At 36.3% G+C, this 23,506-nt stretch overlaps 1 protein-coding gene across 1 annotated transcript; it reads left to right on the forward strand.

Moving 5' to 3' along the window:
- Positions 1 to 17,900: 17,900 nt before the first annotated feature.
- Positions 17,901 to 20,500, forward strand: LOC113227004. The gene is made up of 2 exons (XM_026459857.1): positions 17,901 to 19,455; positions 19,645 to 20,500. The coding sequence occupies exons 1-2, from the start codon at positions 17,927 to 17,929 to the stop codon at positions 20,498 to 20,500; spliced, it is 2,385 nt and encodes a 794-aa protein (XP_026315642.1). The 5' UTR covers positions 17,901 to 17,926.
- The last annotated feature ends 3,006 nt before the right edge of the window (positions 20,501 to 23,506 follow it).

Raw genomic sequence — 23,506 nt, forward strand, 5'->3', positions numbered from 1 at the left:
TTAATTCTGTCGAACAAAATCCACATACACCACACATGAAACCGAATACTGTCGTAATTCAAAATTGTGGAATTGAGAAAACACAATTTGAAAATTAAAAAAAACTTAATGGATCTTATCACTTTTTTATTTTAATGTGATTATTTTTATTTATACACAATACTTATTTATCCTATTAGTAGCAGTAGAACTTCTTGTGAAATAGCTCGTCCAGGGAAGTACTGCCATTTTACCTACCTATCTTTTGCCCCCAAGCAGTAATGAGAGCATTACTTCGTTCCGATTTAGAAGGATAAGAGTGCTGGTGAAATTACAGGCACATTGGACTTGTCCACTTATGTCTCAGGGTGATAGGCGCAATGGCAGTACCCCTCAGATCTTCGCGATTTAAAGCTCTGAATGGCACTGCAATTGTTATGGACAGGCGTGGCGCTTACCACCAGGCGCACGACTTGTTCGTCCCGTCTCTTCATATTATAAAAAAATACTATCGTTTCATTCAGTACTTTTTAAATCGTGTTTTCTCAAGTCCACAATTTTGAATTATGACAATGTTTGATTTAGTGTGCTATACATTTTATTTATTTATTTATTTATTTACTTACGTAATGTAAGTATATGTAGTGTTTCGTAACAGTTTTAATACATGGTATGCGTGTATATGACTTAATACGCCTCGGAAGCTCTCTGTTTTTCGTTCCTTCCTTCATACGAGTACCTAAGATACGCCGTGTCTCATCATAAGTTTTATTTTGCCGTTATTTTACGAAAGAATCAGTTCCAATTCTCTGTACAACCCCGAATGATAATACACATTTTTTTTCGTAGTCAACATGTCACATCATGTTATGTGGACGTGGAACGGACAGAGGATTTTATATTATTTCCTCCAAGTTTCGGACGCAGGACGAATGAAAAGAGCTTTTTATCGGCCGTTCTTATCAGAATGTGCTTGTGGCCCGTAATACAACTGAATAAAGCGAACAAATAGAAAAGCCCCTACGTAAGTAATTTGTGACAAGAATTATGACTTTTTTTTTCCCGTTCGCTTTTCCCTTGTTCATTTTACAAGCACATTTACCAGTTGTACGAAAAGTAAAATGTGAAACAACGCACAAAAATATTTTTCACATCGCTTTTTGGTTAAAAAGGAAGTACGTTTGCTGTGACGTTTAATTTAGCAATAAAGAATATGTTTTTTCGGAAATGGGCCACAACCACATACGTTGGAATATGCTTTTAAATGTGTGTGTACATTTCTATTGTAATTTTCTAATCAATAATGTGACCGAGATTTTCTTCGATATGTCACTGCTACTTGTAATCAACGCTCTTAAAGAAGTCGATATGACAAAAAAGAAGAATTTATTATCTACTCACCAGTCCGCATTACTCGAGATAACAATATTTTTGGTTCCACATGGGTCTTAATGTTATCTAAAGATTTGACATCAGGCAACATAATACAAACACAAGAAACTGAATATCAAATATAACTTCTGTAGAAGCGCCGGTGAGTTATATTTTCAAATATAAGTAATTTCATAAGCGATTACCATTTTCAGAACTTTCTTTCCTTTTGCGAAGGGTCTTCGGAGGAGTTTTCTCTGGACAGTGTTTTGGCAAGATTGTTTTTAACTTAAATTAAAAAGTATAAACAGGGTTTCGACAATTGCTTTAACTTTGATACATAATTTAACACTCATTTTTTGAGCTGCGTGAGTGTTTTGTTTATAGTATTTTTTTCTAAATTTTCTCGTAATCTTTTTGCGTAAAATTATAATAAATTATATATAATAAGTATAATAAAGTGGCACAAAGCAGGGTTTGAAATAATCGAGATATTTAGTTCCTTTGATAAGTATCCTTTGTATATCCGATAATTATCCATGCTAATTTGTAGTTTTGTCTCTTTAATTTTGGACTAAAAATAAAAATATTTTTGAAAATTTTACGTAATAAAGACATCTATAAATATTTGTTATTATATTATTTGAAAATTACAAAATAATGAACATTAAAAAAAATTTAAAACATGTTACTATATAGTAAGTGACGTAAATATTTTGAATCACTATATTTTAAAGATTATTTCATTCAAATAATTATTGTAAAACCCGTATAAATAAAAACTAAATAAACATGAAGAAAATCTTTGGGAAAACAATGGTTTATGAAAGGGATACTTATATTAAGACTGTTTAAGATTGACATTTGACAAGCTTGGGAACGTCTCCGACAGAAACACGTGACACAACAACTTCGGCCCCAGCTAGGCCGAAGATTTTCAAACGGTACGTTGATGATATTTTCACAATATTACCTAAAGATACCATACCTTCTTTCTTGGACCATCTTAATTCTTTTAGTGCTAAGATCCAATTTACTATGGAACAAGAGAATTGTGGTACTTTAGCTTTCTTAGATGTTTTAATTAAAAGAAATCCTAATAACACCTTAGGCCATACTGTATTTCGAAAGAAAACCCACACAGATAGGTATCTCAATGGTAATTCCCATTACCATCCTAGCCAGTTAGCTACCGTGGGCAAATCTTTGTTTCAGAGAGCACATGGTGTCTGCGACAGTAATCATCTGGCAGGGGAACTTCAACGTATAAAGCAAGTCCTACATGCGAATAAGTTGAAGATTCCACGCCAATGCCACAATCCCCGTGTGAAATCACCAACAGTCGAGCGAAGACCTGCCGTCTTACCTTACGTGAGAGGTGTTACAGACAAGATCGGAAGAGTCCTGAGGCGCGCATCTATCAAGACCTATTTCAAGCCCCTGAGGAAGATTTCTCAGTTCCTGAGACCCGTGAAATGTAACATCCCCTTGCAGAATGCAGGAGTTTACAAGCTTGACTTATATTGGAGTCTCTCTTATATTGGACAAACAAAGCGAAGTATTTGTACCCGCGTCAAAGAACATATAGCTGATGACAAACACCGTCGCATAAACAAGTCTGCAGTCTGCGAGCATGTCATGGATAAACCTACACATTCAATGAAGTTTAACAAACCCCAGGTCCTTGCAAAAGAAGCCCGTTATCTACCCAGGATGCTGCGAGAGGCCATTGAAATTAAAAAACATCCTAATTTCAACAGGGAAGATGGTTTCTCCGTACCACCAGTTTGGGATCCAGTATTTCTTCTAATGAAAAATTCCAAACAGACATAAGACTGCACTACTAATTAATATGTTTTAGTTTATTCTAATTACTATTAATAATTAAGTGAACTTAATAAAAATTCATGCAATAAAATAATTTGTAAAACTTAATATAGCGTAAATTGGAATGTTTTCTTTGTAAAATTAAAAATAAGGTATTTAATTAATAACTATTGTAACTATAGTGAAAAAATAGGGTGGTTTGCATCAATATTAGACATAACTGGTTGATGACTGTACCACCTCAGTCAACCGTGACCATGGGACCTGTAAAGGGCACGAAACGTCGGTTTGTTTGAAATATCAAATATACGAGATTTAAATCCGGAAAAATAGTTTCATTTCCTATGTATTTTATATTAATATGAAAATCATTCGGCCAAATTTGAGTTAGGACACTACACGTCTCATTGGAAAGTTCTTTTATGGAAAGTCGTAAACAATAACCTAATTTGTATGTGATACACGAAGACAATGGTCCAGACAGTGATGCCAGATCCAATTTTTAGAATCTGTAGGGCGGCGCTGAAATATCCGCAAAATTCCGTAAATCGCCTCAAAAAAAATCCGTAGATCTACATAGATTTTTCAAAGTTATGACTATTTGGAGCTGGACTAGTTTTAAACCTCCTTACTAACTAGTAAGGACATTATAAACAAAATAAACTATAAGCGAAATATACTCCCGGACATATTATTAGAGCCACCTCGCATTTTTGTCGTAAAGGGCTAGAATACAAAAATACTATTATCATCGAGGAAAAAGTTTTCCCCCAGTTTTGCAAATCCAAATTCTCAACAAGGACATATGGAAAAGCCGTTTGGTATATTGGTTTCCAAATTGCATAATAGTTTTTGATCAATTAAACATTGTTTAACCTTAAGGCACTTAATATTGAAAATGCGTGGCGACTCGAATTATGTGTCCGGAAGTGTATATCCAAAACATAGAAAAAATCAATAAAATTTTCATCTATTATTATTTTTATTTGCTATCGCTATGCGCTTTGTTGGTGTCAGTCACTCATGTATGTGTGTCTTTTTTGATAATATTATATATATACTTTACTTAAATAGCAGGTAGTTTTTATTGCGCTTTTTGTATAAAGTATTCTTTTTACAGATTTAGTGTTCAGTTTGCATGTGCATATTTTTTTAAGTTTAATGTATTGAAATCCAAAAACCTGGGATTGAAATCCTTCAGTCGAAATATTTGTTTGGGTGAAAGCGTTTCTGATCCCTCCTCTGTAGCGGTTGTGTATAGCTAGTAACATATACAAAACTACCGCAATAAATCTCAGGGAAAGTGAATAATTTTTTATCTAAGCTGCAAAATGTGTAAGGACAACTAAGGTCTTCCTTTTAACACGAAAATGGGAACATTTGCGTGCGAAGCGAGCGAGGGTCACTTGGTGTGTAATTGTAGTGTGCCCTTTCGCCAGCACGCGATTCGGTCATGCAACGCCACGAATAGAGAGGGGAGTAATTTTTATTATTTTGACTTTCTTGGAACTAGTACAGTACTGTACTAGTACAGGGATCACAAGAACAGCTATTTATTTAGAAACGGACTCTACAGTCAAGTTTACTGCTATGGTGGTTGGACTCCTATTGGTTGGGCTTGTTCCCTCAATAACGTTCAAATAGGTTAGGGATGACCAATGCAAAGACAAGGAGGTGCTGTAACCCAGCGCAAGGGTCTTTAAATCCCTTTTTGATAGTAAAAGGAAGATGTAAAGAGCTTCTGATGTGATATTAATAGTAATTGGATGGGATAATGTTATGCAGTGTCGGGCAAAATGTAGCTGAAGCAGTGAACAGCACTACATGCTTTACACTTAAAATTTCGGACAGTTTTATAGTAAGTAAAAATTTGAATATAGTATTAAAAAGTAAAATTGGCCGTATAAATTTCTCGTACATTTTACAAAAATAATTGGTAAGGGTTTGTTTATTTATATTTTAACCAACACTGTCATTGATACTGGTAAGTACTTTTGGTTAGTATCGTAGTAAAGCTTAAAGCGGCAGAGCTCCTTAGAGTTCGTCTGAGGAAGTACTGTCTGCCACCTTGCCTGTTTCCTTGTTCTTGCCGTCAAACAGTAATGTGAGCATTACTGCGTTCCGGTTATGAAGGGTAAAATTACAGGCGCATGACAGTGGCAGTGTCCTTCAGATCCTTGCGACTTAAAGCTCGAAGTGGTACTGCAACTGCTATGGACTATTGTTAATCCCGTTCCTTGGTGTCATAAAAAAAGATTTATTTGTTAGTTGCAAAAAGTAATTAGTAGTTGCAATTATATTTTGCTCCATACTCGAGGTATTTGATATAACTATTACTTTATATCGTTAAAAAATCACTTCCTATTAAATTGAAGAGTCGCGTGCCTCAAACAGGGCACACAAACGCCGTACCAACGTGAATTTGAAGTTTTCATCGCTCGCAACTCCATTATTCCATTGATTCCTTGCCACTGACAGTTTGAAATGGGACAGTCGACGTTGATAGCATCTTCGAGCCGCTTTAGTGAATTACTTGTTAATGGACTCAAACAAACGAAGGAGCCAAAGAAATGGAAACCTTAAATACATTACGTAACAAATTAGTGAATATCAAGACAAAGTGTTGTGCTTAAAGTATCCACGGAAGTATAATTTTGTTTTAGTAGATAAAACAAATTGAAACATTATATTATTTGCACACTTTTTTATTAGCAGTAGAATTCCTTGTGGTAGAGTTCATCCAGGTAAGTACTGCCACTTTACTTATTTCTGCCGTCAAGCAGTAATGTCAGCATTACGGCGTTTCGGTTTTGAAGGGCGCTGGTGAAATTACAAGCACGTGAGGCTTGTTAACTTATATCTCCGGGTGACAGGCGTAGTGGCAGTGTCTCTCAGATCTTTGCAATTTTAGCTCTGAGTGTTGCTGCAACTGCTGTGAACAGGTGTGTCACTTAACACCAGACGCGTGACTTGTTCGTACAGTCACTTGATATTGTAAAAAAAGAAAAAAGAAGCGTTAACATTAGCGTATGGGCTAATGCGTTGAAGCTAATATCCTTTATCTCAGACTAAACATATCGTTTATGTGAGGATACCATAAAAATATCTGTCATATGCTATTATAATATACTTTTATTACCTATGACGGAAATCAAATACTGTATTGATAAAGAGCTCAAAGAATTGTATGATAAGAGCCTTTAGAAACCTTTCTGGGTCTGCATGTCCCGTGAGATCCGTTTTACCCCTAACTGATGGGTTTTGAATTTGTATAAATATTTCAACGGATTGTACCCGAACTATTTCCACTTCACACGGAAAGCCTCTCCACGTTTAGGGATTTCTTTGCTGAGATATACTTACCTGTTTCGTTCTGTGTAAACCGAACTGACTTATTTATTCCTAGCTTTACGAGTAGAGTTTCGAATTGAATTTGACTGTAGTTTGTTTTGTTTACTAGTTCTATTTGCAATTTCAGCAATTTCAGAAACTGCTGTTTCGACGTGGTCGTTAAAAAGGACTATTTTACTACAAATATTTCGTATATTTTGAGCTGATATTAGCTTTGATTTAAAGTTTCACGATTTTTATACATTATTTGATTTTTAATTAGGGACTTAATCATGTATAAAACATATTTTAATTACCTCGACGTTTCAGACGTATTGCAACATCAATGGTCTCGAAGGGACCGAATGTCCCGGATGTCGCGAGTGTTGTGTGTCGGTCTAGGGACTAACCTAGTGCACAAATAGAGCTTCGAGACCATAGACGTTGCTACACGTCCGATATGTCGACGTAATTAAAGTATGTTTTATAAATGATTACGTCCTGATAGTAGTTTACTACTAACGTTTTCTAATACAGTAAAATAGCCGTACACCCTCATATTCCAACTTCCATTTCATACATACACATGTACTCAAAATACCACGCCCACAAAGACATAAGACACAAATTTTATTTATCCCAATCGCTCGCTGTTCGAACTCTGCTATTCAAGTCAGGATTTATCAAAGTGCGTTTGACAGCCGGGAATCATTCTATTAACAAATTTTGCCATGGAATGTATATACGAGTATTGTTACTTTCTTCCTTTTGAAAGTCAATTTGATGTTCCGTGAGTCACACTTAAATATTAAGGGTTAAGTATAATGTAATTGCCGTTTTAAAGTTCTGGTCAGTTTGAAATAAAACAAGGATTCTGGAGGTTTGCTCTCGTTTTTCGTCCGAAACAATTACTGTCAAATAAATAATGCTCTGCGATGCAGTCGCACGCTTATATCGAAGCAGTCGCGCGCTTGCATCGCTGCTTAAAATCGCGCGTGTGTGTAAAGGTAGGTGATTAGCGACTGCATCGGTACTGCATCGCGTTTGCATCGCTACTGCATCGCTGCTAAAAGTCGCTGTGTGTAACCGCTCTTATCCTTTCAAATCGGAGCGCAGGATGCTCACATTACTGCTTGGCGATAGAAATAGATAAGGTAATATGTAATTAACGTTTACGTGATCATAAGAGTAATATGGTCTGGATCTGAACCACTTCACATACATTTATGTATATTTTGATTCACACGGCACCTAAGGAGGTTAAACTCCTCACGTATATGGAGAGGACGTAACTAGCGGATGTACAGTGTGTTGCAATTTAACTACGCGTTTTTCGTTTCCTAATTTCGTTCGTCATTGCCTAATAGAAATATTAACCTGGCAAGTTCGCCTCGTAAACGACCAAAAAATTATATTTGCGTTCTCTCATTCCTCATACTAATACCTAATTATTATTAATTTAAATTGTATTACTAATAAACTCCTACTTATTCTAATTAATATAATTCCAACAAGTCGTCGTCGCAAATTACCTAATTAGCAGCTTCATTGAGTTATGTGCCCCAAATCGGTAAATTGAAAAAGCTAATAAATGTGTACCACACACAGAGATGAAGGAGTTTCAGATTTCATCATTACTTGATGAAAATTAAATTCTTTGTCATAATAGCAAACCATCAGCACAAGGTTAAACTTTGACAACAAGCTCTAATAGTGTCTAGGAAAGAAGGATGCCCAGAATTGGCCACTGTTTGGTGGTCCTGCTATGGTATAATAGCATAGCTGCTTTAAATCTGGTACAGTCATGATAACTAATATCTAGGGAAGATGTTGATTGTGCGAATGATGTAGTTTAGTTTCTTCAGTGTATTTTCACAATAACACCTGAGCAAACAAATCATGTATTTTCAGAGATGACGCTCTTCACCATCCTTCATTCTTCGCTGTAGTGAGTGGCTCTAATGATTACCATTTTTAATGTAATGTACATAACTATCTGCCAGAAAACCATTTTAGTTCCCTTGACGCGTTGAATATAAGTTCCAAGACTTCGTGGGCGGCAAAGAAATAGATTACATAAGTGCAATGAATTAATTGAATAAGTGTATCTATATGCAATTGTAGTTGATTTAATTGCTAAAGGCCTTTTTAATATATATCTCGCGACGACGTATTAATTACATTGTCACTAAGTACCTATGTATTTAAATTGTCACTAATTACGTATCTATAAAGAACATTTTATTATACCACATGACGGGACGAACAAAATGCAGTGTCCAGTCGCAATGCCACTCAGAACTTTAAAGACCTGAGGGGCACTGCCACTTAGCCCGTCACCCTGAAATATAAGTTCACAAGTTCCATTTGCTTGTAATTTTACTAGCACCCTTCAAAATCAGAACGCAGTAATGCTCACATTACTGCTTGGCGACAGAAATAGGCAAGGTGGCAGTACTTCTCTGGGCGAACTTTCACATTTTAACACCTCATTCTACTTCTGAATTCAAACAGTTTTATTTTGCGACATTAAGAAATTTAACGTAGTTTAGAAAGTTTTAATATACAAATATTATGTTTAATATAATATTTTTCACGACTTCCGGGTCCATTAACTGTTAGTGTACTGCTAATTCTAGGAATTAAAACTTATTCTATAAAGAATGCTATAGAATTTTCAGCTCAGAACATACATTTACGTAAAGATAATTGAAAAAGCTGGAAAGCGGATTTACAGTTACTCTTGTTAAAATGCAGAGTTAAAATGGGACGGTATTAAAAGATTTCGGTTAAAAATACTGTACCGTAGGCTATTTTTACTTTTTTCATGAAGAATATTTAATGGGCATAATGCCATTCCCGTAATCATTTACAAGAATAAGTGTGAAGTCTACAGACTGTCTGGTTTTTGTTATTTATTACATAAATAAAAGTTAAATAGCGTCGGGTCAGCGCAGCCCACTGCACAATTACTAATTTACAAAGCTTTACGGTTGTGTGTAACCTATACTATTTCGTCGCTTTGACACGTCAAAGTCAAAATAAGCTTCACACTTCTAGACGGCGCGCGGTTCAAGCCACCACCGCCAGCTTGCGCATAATAGCAATTTTGACGACGATAAATAAATGAAGTATTCAGCATTAAAAATTCCAACAAAAATAGAAATTAGCGCAAGGACGGACTAAGGGAGTCGTAAATATTATTCTAAATCCCCGATAAGTCAATCGAATCAAGCGATTTTGGAAAAGAACAAAACGAGATAAATTAAAGGAACGTTGCCATAGTAACGGGCATTATTGGATTTACCTGAGAGCCGGATCTTAGTTCGAAATAGGGAAGGCAGGATATTGTGATCAATCTTTTTTGATGGCAATTATCGAGCTAGAGGTGGCTTTGATGGATTGCTAAATAACTGTCTGTGATTTTTGGCAATGGTTGGTATAAACATTCCATATGCGTGCTGAAATCAACTCTATCTCTCGTATGCTTTCTTATTTTACATACATCCAATTACACATATTATCCAATTTTACCTTCTTTATCAATGTCAATATGAATTCTATGATTGCGTTCTAAATTTAAATATTTCCTTTTTGTTTTAGATATGGCGGCGTAGAATTCATACGCGGATATTACAAATTTGAGGTAAGTTTTAATAATATAACATACAGGTTGTCCCACGACTATACGGATGAAAAGTATTTTAAATATTGCAAATAGGATGTTTTGATTCGTGGTGACATTACTTTACTTTTAAAAGTAAATCATACTGTATTCAAAGACTTCAAAAAAACTTGCTTGACTCATTCGGGAATCAAACCGACCAAATGTGAAACAATACTTTTCGTATTTTTAGAATGCCGATCGAAACATCATAGTATCTTAATTTAAAGAAATACTGTTTAATTACACAATTTACAAACTTTAAACTGTCAATATATGTAGACACATTGACAGTGTAGGATATTTGCAATTAATTTATCAATGTTCAAAATGTGATCCATTTTCTTGTATGCAAATTGTCAACCTTTTGATAAGTTCGCCGCTTGTAGATTTTCTTATCTTGTCATGATGGATATTCCAAATAATACGCCTCGATTCCGTTTTTTAACTCGTCCTCAATGTCAAATTGCTTTTTGTATAATAAATCTTTCACGTATCCCCAGAAAAGTAGGAACGTCAAGAGTAAAACACATTATAATTTATTTTCCTGAACTTAAATGTAAAATTTTCTTGGTTTTTCTTTAATTAGATAATATATTACAAAAAGGAATTATTCCTTATAGTTGACCTTTTCGATCTTCAATCTTCTATAAAAAACCAGTTTTTTTTCACATTTGGTCGGTTTAATTCCCAGATAGAGCAAGCAACTTTTTAAAAATAATTGAATTTAGTGTTGCTTACTTTTAAAAAGAAAATTATTTATTGATTTATATGAAGCAAAATGTCCTCCTTTCTACAGTATTTTCCGTCGTGTCCCATAGCCGTGGAACACCTCGCATAAACCATATCTTAGGCCTAGGTATATTAAGACACAAATAGAAAAAGTAAAGGAAACCTCGGCTCCATCTAACTCTATTCTGATTATACTTAACAATAGCGTCGATTCAGGCAAGCGCAAATTAAACTTAATTTAGGTGTGAACGAAATAAATTGTTTTTTACAGTAAGAAAGAACGGCAGATTTTAGTTAAGTTGAGAGTTGCTAAATAGTGATTGTACTGATGTACGTTTTCAGGCGTCGATTCATTTGATAGCTTTAACCTAAAATGTAACATGTCATTGTCTTACAAGAAAGGAAAAATGAAGGAATATTAAATTCAGGCTAAAGTGACTGTAGTGTATTAGAAATAAAAGTACGCTGCAGTCTACGCGCTCCCTCCATTACGACACTAGATATCGGTGTGAATGGACGTATCGCACGCGCACTTGAAAGGTTCACACTGAAAGAGAAGCGGCCGGAGAACCATTTTGGTGCAAAGTATTACTTAACATTTTGAATCTTATCTTCTAATGAAAACGTTCAAATTGATTTGAAGTGATAAAATGTATAGTGTGGCACCGCGAGCAGCCGCGAGGCAGCAAAAGACTCGTGACGACTAATTCAAAGAGGCTCCGCGTTAGCACCTCCGGCCGCTGTGCGCCTCTGCTCTTTCATTGTGACTAGACCCTAACTATCCAAACGTTGTTTTATTGAGCTATCCCTGTACAAAGTAGTGTAGACGCCACAGTGATGTACGTTTGATGCTTTTGCTCAAATCTTGATTCTTAGTTCATTAAGGCTAAAACCAAAAATTAAAATTTTTGGGATTAATTTACATTTTTGTTATTGCCATTTTTTTTTGTTATTGTTTACTTTCACGTGCCAAAATGATTTAAAACGACACAAACAGAAGTAGTATCTCTATGTTACCTAAAGGGATTTAACCACCCCATTTTCTTATACCGTTATAAATATATCACTTAATGAAATGTATTTCAAAATGGTAGGAATAATACAAAGTTCTTAACTTCGTAAGTTTCGTAAGATCTGCAGATTCGATACGCGTAGCTTTGTTGGTAAACCGGTGGCCATGGTAAGGCAATAGACACTGGTTTTTTCCTTTGCATTTGTTCGATCTTTGTCAATAAATATAACAAACTATCAATAATAATAACAAACTAGTGACGTGTTTTCACAAAAAATAGAAGAATATCAAGGTAGTAAAAACATTATGGTATTGAATTAAAATAAGATAGTTTTTAACTTATTACCAATTGTCGGAAAAAGGTGTTCCACGTATATAGATACATGTATAAGTATAGCTACAAGGAGCGACATAAAAAGAATGCAGTAGATTACTGACCTTTAACCAATGCAGAGAATAAAAAAGTGACAGGAATAATCACTTTCTTTCCCCTCCCTCGCTTTAGATACCGTACCGCGCCGGTCATCTTGACGGTCACGTTGACGGAACGGCAACAAGGCTGTCAGTTATCTACTGCATTTTTTACAGGGCACCATTAGAATTACTTTAAAATACAAATTCGACTTCCTAGGTCAGTAGTTTGTCCTATAAAAACATTTCCAGAAATCTCTGAATTCCAAAAAGTTATTAATTAATATTTGATGGTTTTAACTACTTACTCTATGTCGCTCCTAGTAGCTATGTCTATACGTGTATCCATATATGTGAAACACCTTTTTTACCGATCATTGCTTATTACATAATTCTTTAACAAAAATACAAATCTATTTCGTTGCGCTCAGAGAGGTATAATAGTTAGTTAGGTTAAACGATTAACCTTCATCCAAGGTCTGCCAAGGCAGTTTCTAAAACGTAGGTACAGTTACTAAAACAACTGATGCTAATGATTTAGTAACGTTCAGTAGTAATTTTATAAATTATTTCACTTTTGAACTAATAAAGTTTCCTATTCGTGTTATCTGTAATACTAAATATAGATTTTTATAATAAGTAAACATTTTTTATCAAAGAAACTTTTCTAAGTCTACGTCCTTGTGTTTGGTTATTCATAACCATCTCGCCTGTGCAAGAGCAAGATACTTGTACAAGATACTTGAATGACTTATTTGTGCACAATTATGCTACCCTCTTTGTCATAACCAACGCATTTGAAATTCGGTAACTTTTCATCATCATCATCATGATTTCAGCCAAAAGACGTCCACTGGTGAACATAGGCCTCTCTCAAAGAATGCCACAACGCCTGTCCTGCGCCGCTTGCATCCAGCGGATTCATCCAGCAGATCATCAGTCCACCTTGTGGGTAGTCTGTCCACGCCGCGTCTACCGGTGCGCGGCCGCCACTCGAGAACTCTTCGGCCCCATCGGCAGCATTTGTTCTGCGAGCAATGTGCCCTACCCATTGCCCCTAAAGTTTTGCAATTCTTAGGGTTATGTCGGTTACTCTGGTTCCCTTGCGAATATCCTCATTACTGATTCGATCTCGCAACAAAACTCCGAGCATACCCCTTTCCATTGCCCTTTGAGTGACCTTAAGCCTTCTTATGAGACCCATAGTGAGCGACCACGTCTCAGTGCATTAAGTCATCACTGGCAACGCACACTGGTCGAAGACTTTTGTCTTGAGACACTGTGGTATTTTGGAAAGAAGATATGGCGTAATTGCCCGAACACGCTAACTTTTTTTTGCTAGTAAAACGTGTCAATTACGCTGATTTTTCTTAAGAATAAAACTGAAACTAAATAAGATATTTAAAAAACCGATTAGAGGGTTGTAGATCTCGTTTTGCCGATCCCGGATGTGTTAATAACTCAATTTCGCTAAGAATGTCGATTACGTTATAACCATAAGGAGGACAGTATGTTGGTCATATTTTTTTACAACGAAAAATCACAGAAGTACTATTGAAAATGAAAAAAGTTTCAATATTAATAAATGTTAATAATAAATAAAACAAATCGAGTTCTTAGGTTTTCGTAGTTGTTATAGGAAATGAAACTATTTTTCCGGATTTAAATCGCGTATATTTGTTTTTTAAATAAACGAAGGTTTCGAGTCCTTTATAGGTCCCATGTACACGGTTGACAAGGCCCGGATCGTTGGTTTGTTTGAAAAAACAAATACACGCGATGTAAATCCGGAAAAATAGTTTCATTTCCTATAAATGTTTTTGTTTGTTGCGTGTGTATGCCGACCGCATCGTGCAACTACCTTCGGAACTAAGTGTAGGTAAAATCATCTCAAATCTTATGATTTAAATTTTTGTCTACCTACATTATGTTTCTTAATATGCAGTGACTGGTGATGGTTATATAGATTTTGTGCGCTTTACTATTAGGTTTTAAAGTAAGATCTTAAATTTTCTCGAATTTATATTCTTAGGAGAAATAAATATTCTTTAACCATAAATAAAACAAGGTTTTCAATTTTTCAATCGCTTTTATGGCCTGAAGATATATCGAAGTCATATATTTATATCGAAGATTCCAGAATAGATCATATTAACATAAAATAAATTTTATAATGGTCCATTTGTTTTGGGTCGACAGTAGCTAGAACAGCGTGGTGTTCCACATTTTAATTAAAAAAGTGGTAGTTGCATGCTTTAGTAACCAATCACTCTTACTTTAGTTTTTACGGGCACAAACATACGGACCACATGCTACAAAGGAGCTTATTATTACCACCATCACGTTCTTTTTGTTATCAAGCGGTTGTTGCCTAACCACTGTTTGTGGTTTCGTAGCAACCGCTCTCGCATCAAACAACGCGGTGGAGGTTATAAAAGTGCCGCAACGCAAGGACGTGAGCTTGAAAGGGAACAGGTGGTTTATGGCTCGACGTTATGCGCTTACAGCCCTACTAGACAGGGATGTAATTAGAGCGACTGATCCTCTACTTTTTGTTGTCCAATTTTGACTAAATCTACCAAATACATATTGTATGTACAGATAATGAGTGAAAAATTGATTTATTAAGGATTATACTTAAAAGTTTTCTAGTTTTTTAGTTGCTGCTGAAAATACTTTTAGAACATGATATGAGCAGAATGTCTAGCACCTCATGTGATGTCTAGATGGATTACAATCTGTTAATATTCAGAATTGGAACTTGACTTTTGATTGAATACTAAAAAAATTATTTAAAATCAATTCGTAAATTCAACATACGCAATTTGCTGTAGTAGTGCATATAGCAATCAATTTATTATTATTACTAATTTATTACTATATATTTACTAAAGTCCGTTTCTATTATCCAAAAAGATAATTTCATTACTTGAGATTCTTTTGCCGTACAAACACAAAGGCTACTTTAGTTTTTTTTTTGCCTGAAAACTCTTCACATCATTTTCATTTCACTTTATGTTTAGATTTAATAATAAACGTCTCTTATTTTGTTTAACATTAATTTCATATCATTTTCGTTTTATATATTACATATAATTTATTATACGGTACTGAAAATATTAAAGACATGAAAATACAGGAAAAGCGTGTGCTCTCGAACCCTTTTGCATATTTATCTTTTGTTTTACTATTTGATCCAATTTAAAACGATGTAACGTACGTACGTACAGTTTTGTGAGCCGTACATTAGGTATTGCTATTCCATCGAAAGCAAAGCAGCATCCTGCTAGCATATAGACGAGCTTGCAAGCTTGCTTACATTCATATATGCTTGCTTGTTTGTAAAATTAGACCGTTTATGAGTTAGCAAACATCTTGCATGCAAGCACGTTAGGTATGCTAACGTGCTTGCATACTTTGCAACTTAGATTATGAGTTTTCGCAAAATCCGTAAAAATTAAAAAATAAATAGGTACAAATGTAAAGTCCATAATAGAATCTGATTACTTGAAATAATAATCATGTAAAATTTATTCTGTCGTTTATTTGATAGGAATATAATAGGATTGTGCAGCACCAAGACGAACCGATCTAGATTATATCAATTCGTATGTATATTATATATTAAATTACGAAACAAACAAAACAAAAAACATTACTATTTGAATAAATCTCATGCTACATGCAAATAAGTTGACACGGTTTGCGGACGCGTAGCAAGCAATGCACTGGGCAATATCAGTTCGTAAGAATGTGCCGACGTAATTGCAACCATTTGCCCTGCTTACAATGTAAGTACAATTTAAAGTTTTACACTACAAAGACAAGTTCACCGCTGTTGCAAAGTTACGTTACGTGATTCCATAGATATCATATAATAAAAATAAATATAAAACATAAGTAAATGTTGCAAACAACAACACAACTCCCAAAGGATCCTACTAGAGTTATCCATTCACGTATGCGTCACATGTAAATGGGGTGTACTCGTTGTGAAAAAAATATTGCATTTCCATTTTAAGTTCCCCACGCTTGTAAAATAGATTTAAATTACAGTATGTAAAGTAGGTACGTGTATATATGTGAGCCACATCTTTTGGTGTCCCAGCTACAGAACGGGACTTTATTTTAATGTGAAAGGCGCAATAAAAACATGCTTTATGTTTTCATTGGACTGGAAAGGTCAAAGTGCTAAACTCGGTCGTAAATAATTGGTACATTTAATCCAAGAATTCAATAGGAAATTTTGCCCACAAAAGGAGGTAGTGGAATGCCTTTGTATGCAAAATGGCTGCAAATTAGGACATTTTTTTATTCAAATGTAATTAACTCCTAATAGAAAGTGACGATGAGGTCGACGATGGAACTTGCACACCTAAATAATACCTATTCACTCTCGCCTTGCAAATGTCCATGTTATAACGTTCGGGGAACAAGTCTGCAAGCAAGGAATTTTAGTTTGAAGAGGAGCGCCAGGGTGCTTTAGCTTTTTAATAGAATTCAACACGTTTCTTATCATTTATAATGTAGCTTTAATATACGATCAGTTGCAAATATTCTATAAAATCTAGGAAACAAAACTGTAGCGTATGTATTTTGCCGTACTGTGTTATTATTATTATTTATTTTATAAGAAATAAATAGTCTCATAGGACTAATGCGAGTATAATAAATAGTAAAACACGGACTATTACTTACGGACTATACTTGAACTAGTTGAATTATAATTTATAAAGAAAACTAGTTTTCTTTATAAATAAACTTATATGTAATTTTTACACATTTTTACGAGTTGAATACCAATACATCCAATTATTTCTCTTTTTCTAACGTAATAAAAACAGGAACCTATTTGGAGAGGGTTATTAATCGTATACAATTTAATCTAAAAACATTAATACCATGCGTTCCTTAAAATTTATTGACGTTTTAAACTTTAATATTATGGTTTTTTTAACTTAATAAATTAAATAAGTAGTACACGTATGCAACAGTTAATAATAATCTCAGTGTAGAGTACTAAAAAAACCGACCTCAAAAGTTCGTGGATACATACACTTGCTAACTATTATTGAAATAGGTTACCGGAAAGTGGGCGAAACCGGATTCACCCCCTAGTTAGCCACATGTTTGTCACGTGGAATATTTTCTTCAAATTTAAATGGGACTAACACTGAGGTATGCGGTCTTTCCAACAAACAAGAATCATCAAAATCGGTTTACAAATGTTATCGCGTAACATACATACAAAAAAGGTGAATTGAGAACCTCCTCCGTTTTTGAAGTCGGTTAAAAATAATATAATGATAAATAATTTATTTGCCATAGTTATAATACAACAAGCATAGTGTACAAAGTATTAAAGAATCATAACATACGTTACTAGCTGTCATATGAAAGCAGCGGAAGTTTTATAATGTACTACCTATTACGATCACAGTAGGTAATCACATAAGGCGTTGTCCAAGTTGTAAAAATATTTTTAATATCTATACGCATATAAAATCAATTTATTTCTGTGTGCAGGAAAGCCGCGGAGCAGGGAATGACGGTCGGCGGTGAAGACGACCGGTGCGGCGCGGGTTGAGCGGGCGGGGGGTATGTGGATGCTGCTGGTGCTCGCGCTGGCGGCGGCCGCCTCCGCCGACTGCCCGCGCCATTGCGAGTGCAAGTGGCGCAGCGGCAAGGAGTCTGCCCTCTGCGCTCGCGCCGGCCTCACCGCCATCCCCCCGCGCCTCGACCCCACTACACAGTTGCTCGACCTTGCAGAAAACCGTCTCACCACTATACGTGACGACGCCTTCGCTGATGCTGGCCTCCTCAATCTGCAACGCCTCTATCTTCCAGCTTGTAACATTCGCAGTATACGTCAGTATGCATTCCGCGCACTTGTCAATCTTGTGGAGCTTGACCTTTCACGTAATCAACTTCACTCCATACCATCACATGCCTTCGACTCAATTCCTGAGCTTCGTGAACTTCGACTCAATGGAAACCAACTCATTAAAGTCAAAGACGAAGCATTTAAACATTTGCCTCACCTCGTGCGACTTTCACTCAGTGCCTGCAAAATAGCGGAAATAGAACCCCGAGGGTTCGTTGGCCTTGAAGCCTCCCTGGAATATTTGGAGCTTAGTAAGAATAGATTGCAGGTTCTACATGTCGCAGTTTTAGCTCCGCTGCGATTATTAAAAGGTTTAGAGCTTGCAAATAATCCTTGGGAGTGTACTTGCGCTTTAAGACCGTTGCGTGATTGGATGATTAGGCGTAATGTGCCAGCAACTGTAGTGCCAGAATGCGCCTTACCACCACGACTGAATTCTCACTCTTGGGATCGACTTGATTTGGAAGATTTCGCATGTCTGCCCGAAGTTAGTGCCTCATCCCATCATTTAAAAGGATTAGAAGGGGATGAAGTTACTCTGGTATGTCGAGTATCAGGGATACCTGCACCTAGAGTACGATGGGTACGCGCGGGTCGTCTTCTTGCCAACATAACATCTACTAATGTCAATTCTGGTAGAACTTTTTTGTTACGTAGTGAAGGACAAACTAGTAATTTAACAATTAAATCAGCTGACTTACAAGACGCTGGTTCATATACATGTAACGCAGAGAACCGAGCAGGAAAAGCGGAAGTGGTCTTAAGCTTAGCGATAGAAAAAAGACCTCAAAGTAAAGGCTTCGGAGGGAGAGCATTGATGGCAGGAATGGCGGTATCTGCAGTGATAGTTCTAAGTTCATGTCTGATAGGATTGTGCGTGTACGAGGCTCGTAAGAAAAGACAGGTGGATAGGTGGAACGAACAAATAGTGACATTAAACCACCGTAATGATAGTTACGAAAAAATTGATTCTAACTTTAAAAATAACTTAGAAGTGCCGCGAGTGACACCTTCGGAATGTACTAGCCGTAAGAGAGGTGATTACAGGAATGTGCCATCCCATGATCCCGAGGACGAGTATGAGGGTTACGTGAATAGAGAAATGCGGGAGGATAGGGATGCTTCATTAACACCGCCTCTCGAGATGAACTGGCGCAGAGCTGCCAACTACGAGACTGCCAGGACCAGAAATGGGGTCGCAGAACGAGATCTTCATATACCTCGACTTGGAGACTATGGCATAAGGTAAATATACTGTAATAAAAAATATATAGTAACAATTTATTTATGCGGAAAACTTTACCTAAATGAACAATAGATCAATTAATTAAAAAACAATTTAAAGACTTATGTATTTGCAATAGATTCATTATAACATGACGTTACAGTTTGATATTGTTGTTATAATACAGTTCAACTTTGCCATTGTTTCAGAGCGGCCGCGAACGCGGAATCCATGCAGAGCTCTAATTCAACAGGGGTGTTAAGCGCTCACGTAGAGATCTTATCAGAAAACAATCGGCTTAACAACAATGTGAACAGTCGAACTTGCCCACGCCTGCAAACACGAGATAGGCTAGATAACGACCTCTCAGGTAGCGACAGCGAAAAAAACTATCCTGATCTTATTGAAATGAGTGCACTAGGGACATCTTCGTACTTTAGAAGTGAAATGAAACATGATCCTTACTACTTTTACACTATACCGCGGAGAAAAGATGGCGATAGTCGTAGTCCACTTCTCAGTAGTAGAAGAAACAGTTCTGGTGGAGATTCTGCTACTTTGTTTGAAAGACCATATGAGAAGTCTCGAAAGAGATCATCATCTGGGAGGCGATCAAATAGCTTTCTGGATCTCTCAACTGGCGGGAATAGGATACGGCGCAACCCTAGTTTGCCCGCTTCGCCAACCAGGGAACAACCTACGGTGCCGTCCGCCACACCGCTGCTTGATTTGTCTGGGCTCCGAGATTATTCGCGCACTGGACAACCAATAGAGGACTATGACTTTCGAGCATCACAATTAGAAAAATTTTTAGAAGAGTACAGAACTTTGCGTGAGCAGCTTTCTAGAATGAAAGAGACGAGGGAACACTTGCAGAGAACAAGAGCTGGAGAGAAGGAAGAGTTCAGGTCAATCCTGAAAGGGAAGCCTAGTGTGGCTGTGACAGAGACCTCGTCTTCAGTGGCGCTGGCGGATGCAGCATCCCCACTGGCGCTCAGCCCGCCTGAGTATAAGCCACAACAGTCTACGCCTGAATGGCTTACTACGCTCCTATATCGTAATTAACGTTGTAAATATAGCTATATTTGAACTGATGTTGAACTTAAGTAAAAATTGTTTGTAAGCGAAGTGATACCAAGGAGTCGTTCTTTTAAAGTTGAAATAAATCAATTCAATTGTAAAATATGCTTTAAATCTTATAAAAACTGCAAAATCACCCTATTAGCGCAGCTAACAGCGTCATAGACTTTTCTAAGGGACTTAAATATTTTATTCGGACGTAAACCAAAGGAGCAAAAAGCATTTTATTAGTGATAGCAAAAAACAAGGGACGGCGGCAATTCACGTGGCCAAAATCGTCAAAATGACTTGTAAAAGTTAATATAAAAAGTTGGCGTAACAGCCGTGAAACTCGTTAGTGTGTGATGGTGGGTGGTGGAGCGTGCGATATATCAGCCGGGAGCTGCCGCGGCGGCATGAGCCGTGTGCACACCGACAACTTTCCATAAACTGATATTTTAGGTCAAGTATAACCGGGACTCCTTTCACCTCGTACTCGAGGTATTTGATTATTCATATCACTTAATAGTGGCTCTTGAATTCAGTGACTACCTATATATACTTCACCTTACTTTTCAATACAGAAGTACATAATGTAGATAGGTTAGGAACAGTAAACATAACCTTAAGACGACGTGAATTGTACTAAATGTGCACACGCCCGTTTACAACTCTTCGAATCGAAAATAACATGGAGCCAAATAGAGTTTCTACGGGGACTTCCGACGCGTTGGAATCATTGCAAAGGAGTGACATGTACTGAATGCAGTACAGTTTGAAAGAACTTTCACAGAGGTACTCGTATAGGTATCATTTGGTCCCCTGTTGCGAAATATTCGTAGGTGAAAATTAAACTTAATTTTCTCTTTGTCAAACTAACAGCTAACAACTAGTTTCACGAGTTTAGTTAAAAGTAAACAAGTCGTGAAACAGGCGAAACTAATATTTTTAATTTAGTCAGGCAGCGGTGACCGCGTTTAATTGAGGGAGTAATACAACTTTTTCACCGCCCTCAGTTAAGGTGTCCTTTTTGTGCAGTATTTTTTGTGAATATCTGCTGCGGCAATCTCTGAAACTTAATCGCTTTTGTTTAAGCCGCATTAGTCCGAGAGATATTTAGTTTGACACCAAGGCTGAATTTCAAATAAAATCTCTTGGATCTCGGCAGCAAGCTCTTATTACTTCCTAAATAAGATTATGGAATCTTAAAGGCTATTTAGCGAAGCAATAAATTGTGACGCTACATTGCCTGGCTCTACCTACAATCTACCCTTTTTGAAGGCGCCTGTAAGAGGTTAGAAAATGTTGTCATTATTCAGCTCGATTCTATTACGCCGAGACCGACTGTAACGACTTAATACATTCGAAGAAGTAGATTTAGTACCCAATTAAAGTGGTAATTCCGCTCTGACGACAACTGCACTAACAAAGCATAGACTCTCATCGAAATAACGATCTGCTTTGACTCTACTTGCTTTGCATAAAAACACAACGATTTGCAATTCTTTTGTTATTATAATTGGTTCCCGGCTAAGACCGTACAGCTGGTTTACAATCAAAACCTTCATGTTGATGTTTCAAATTATCATAATGAAAATTGGCAACAACACTTGTTCAAAAAAGCTTAGTTCCGTTTCTAGTAAACAAATTAACAGTAATTTGTAAGTTGTAATTCAGACAGCTGAGCCGCATATTGTGTGACGTCCTCGGTGGCCTAAGTGTTGACACTGTAGGCGCTGGATGTGAATATCCTGGGTTCGATTCCCGGTAGCACCAATTTGAATGTAGGAAATTAAATTTTCTAAATTGTTTTTGATTTGGGTGTTCTGGGAAGTGGTTCTCTGGTTTGAGACCAGGCAATTTTTGTGGTTATTCGGCGCACTACTTTATTATTGTTGTAGTAAGCAAATATCGATAAACATTCTTTTATTTAATTAATAGCACCGAAAACAACGTTGAAAAGGACTGCATTTTTGTTGTATTTGGTTTAGTTGAAAATTTTCTTTTGCTTTTATTTTAGGCGGAAGAAAAACAACACCCAATTTAAGCGGAAGAAGGTAAGTAATTATTTTTTGTTTTTGATAAATTGGCGTATATTTTACGGTTGAATCAGCGGTACTCGCGGTTTCCAGTCGCAGTGTTATAAATGGGAAGATTACCTTGTCACCAATGCCTTTGCAGACAGAGGAGGAAACGCTCATACATCATAATACGAGCTCCTATTTAAACGCAACTTTGTGAGAAAATTGCAAAAACACCGAGAAATACTATCTATATATAAACAGTGGCCTAAAATGAAAAGCACTTCATTTGTACTAATTGAAAAAGTTATCCCATTTCTCCGAGTTTCCGGTTCTTCGAATATAAAATAATTTAAAATGACTATGAAATGAACTGATTCCATTTAGTATAATAAGGAAAACGAACTGTCATCTTTTGCTAATAAAAAAACAAATCGACTGCCGCAACAAACAGTATCGAAACTGCAAAATCTAAGATTTTTTATTGCATCAATTGTAAGAGTATATGACATACTATTAGAAAAATATACAGTTTCGTCAAAAAAATCATAATAAGGGAAGTTTTAAATTGAATACTATCGATACTTCACACTATGATCGACAAACATTATCGAATAAGGTACAATCGATACTGTACTAAAGCGACGGTGAGCGCGCATAGTTCGTAACTGACCGAATCGTCAGTATTCGCCACGATGCGATGCAGTGTTGCCGTTCTAGCACCTTTGTCGCTAGATGTAGGGGATTTTATGCATGTTTAGCGGGTAAAAATTTGGTTTTAGCGAGAAAAAATATTTAGCTAATATTTTATTAGCTAAATATTCAGAAACAAAAATTATAACCTGTCAATCAAATATGGTAAATTAGTAATAATCGGCCAATTTTCTAGTCTGACGCTGGTAACACTAACGTAGAATCGGACTGAACGGTAATTTTTCTATAATAAATAAACTCTCAACATCCATTCGTTCGTTTGATGCCTTTCTCGCTC

The sequence above is a fragment of the Hyposmocoma kahamanoa genome, unplaced genomic scaffold (genome assembly GCF_003589595.1).
Source record: "Hyposmocoma kahamanoa isolate Upper Pololo Valley unplaced genomic scaffold, ASM358959v1 202, whole genome shotgun sequence".
Lineage (NCBI taxonomy): Eukaryota > Metazoa > Arthropoda > Insecta > Lepidoptera > Cosmopterigidae > Hyposmocoma > Hyposmocoma kahamanoa.

Bases quoted from the DNA above. Each gene is read 5' to 3' on its own strand.
- LOC113227004 (XM_026459857.1), top strand. From the start codon at position 17,927: ATGTGGATGCTGCTGGTGCTCGCGCTGGCGGCGGCCGCCTCCGCCGAC. The intron at 19,456-19,644 runs GTAAATATACTG...CCATTGTTTCAG, and splicing joins CTTGGAGACTATGGCATAAG to AGCGGCCGCGAACGCGGAAT.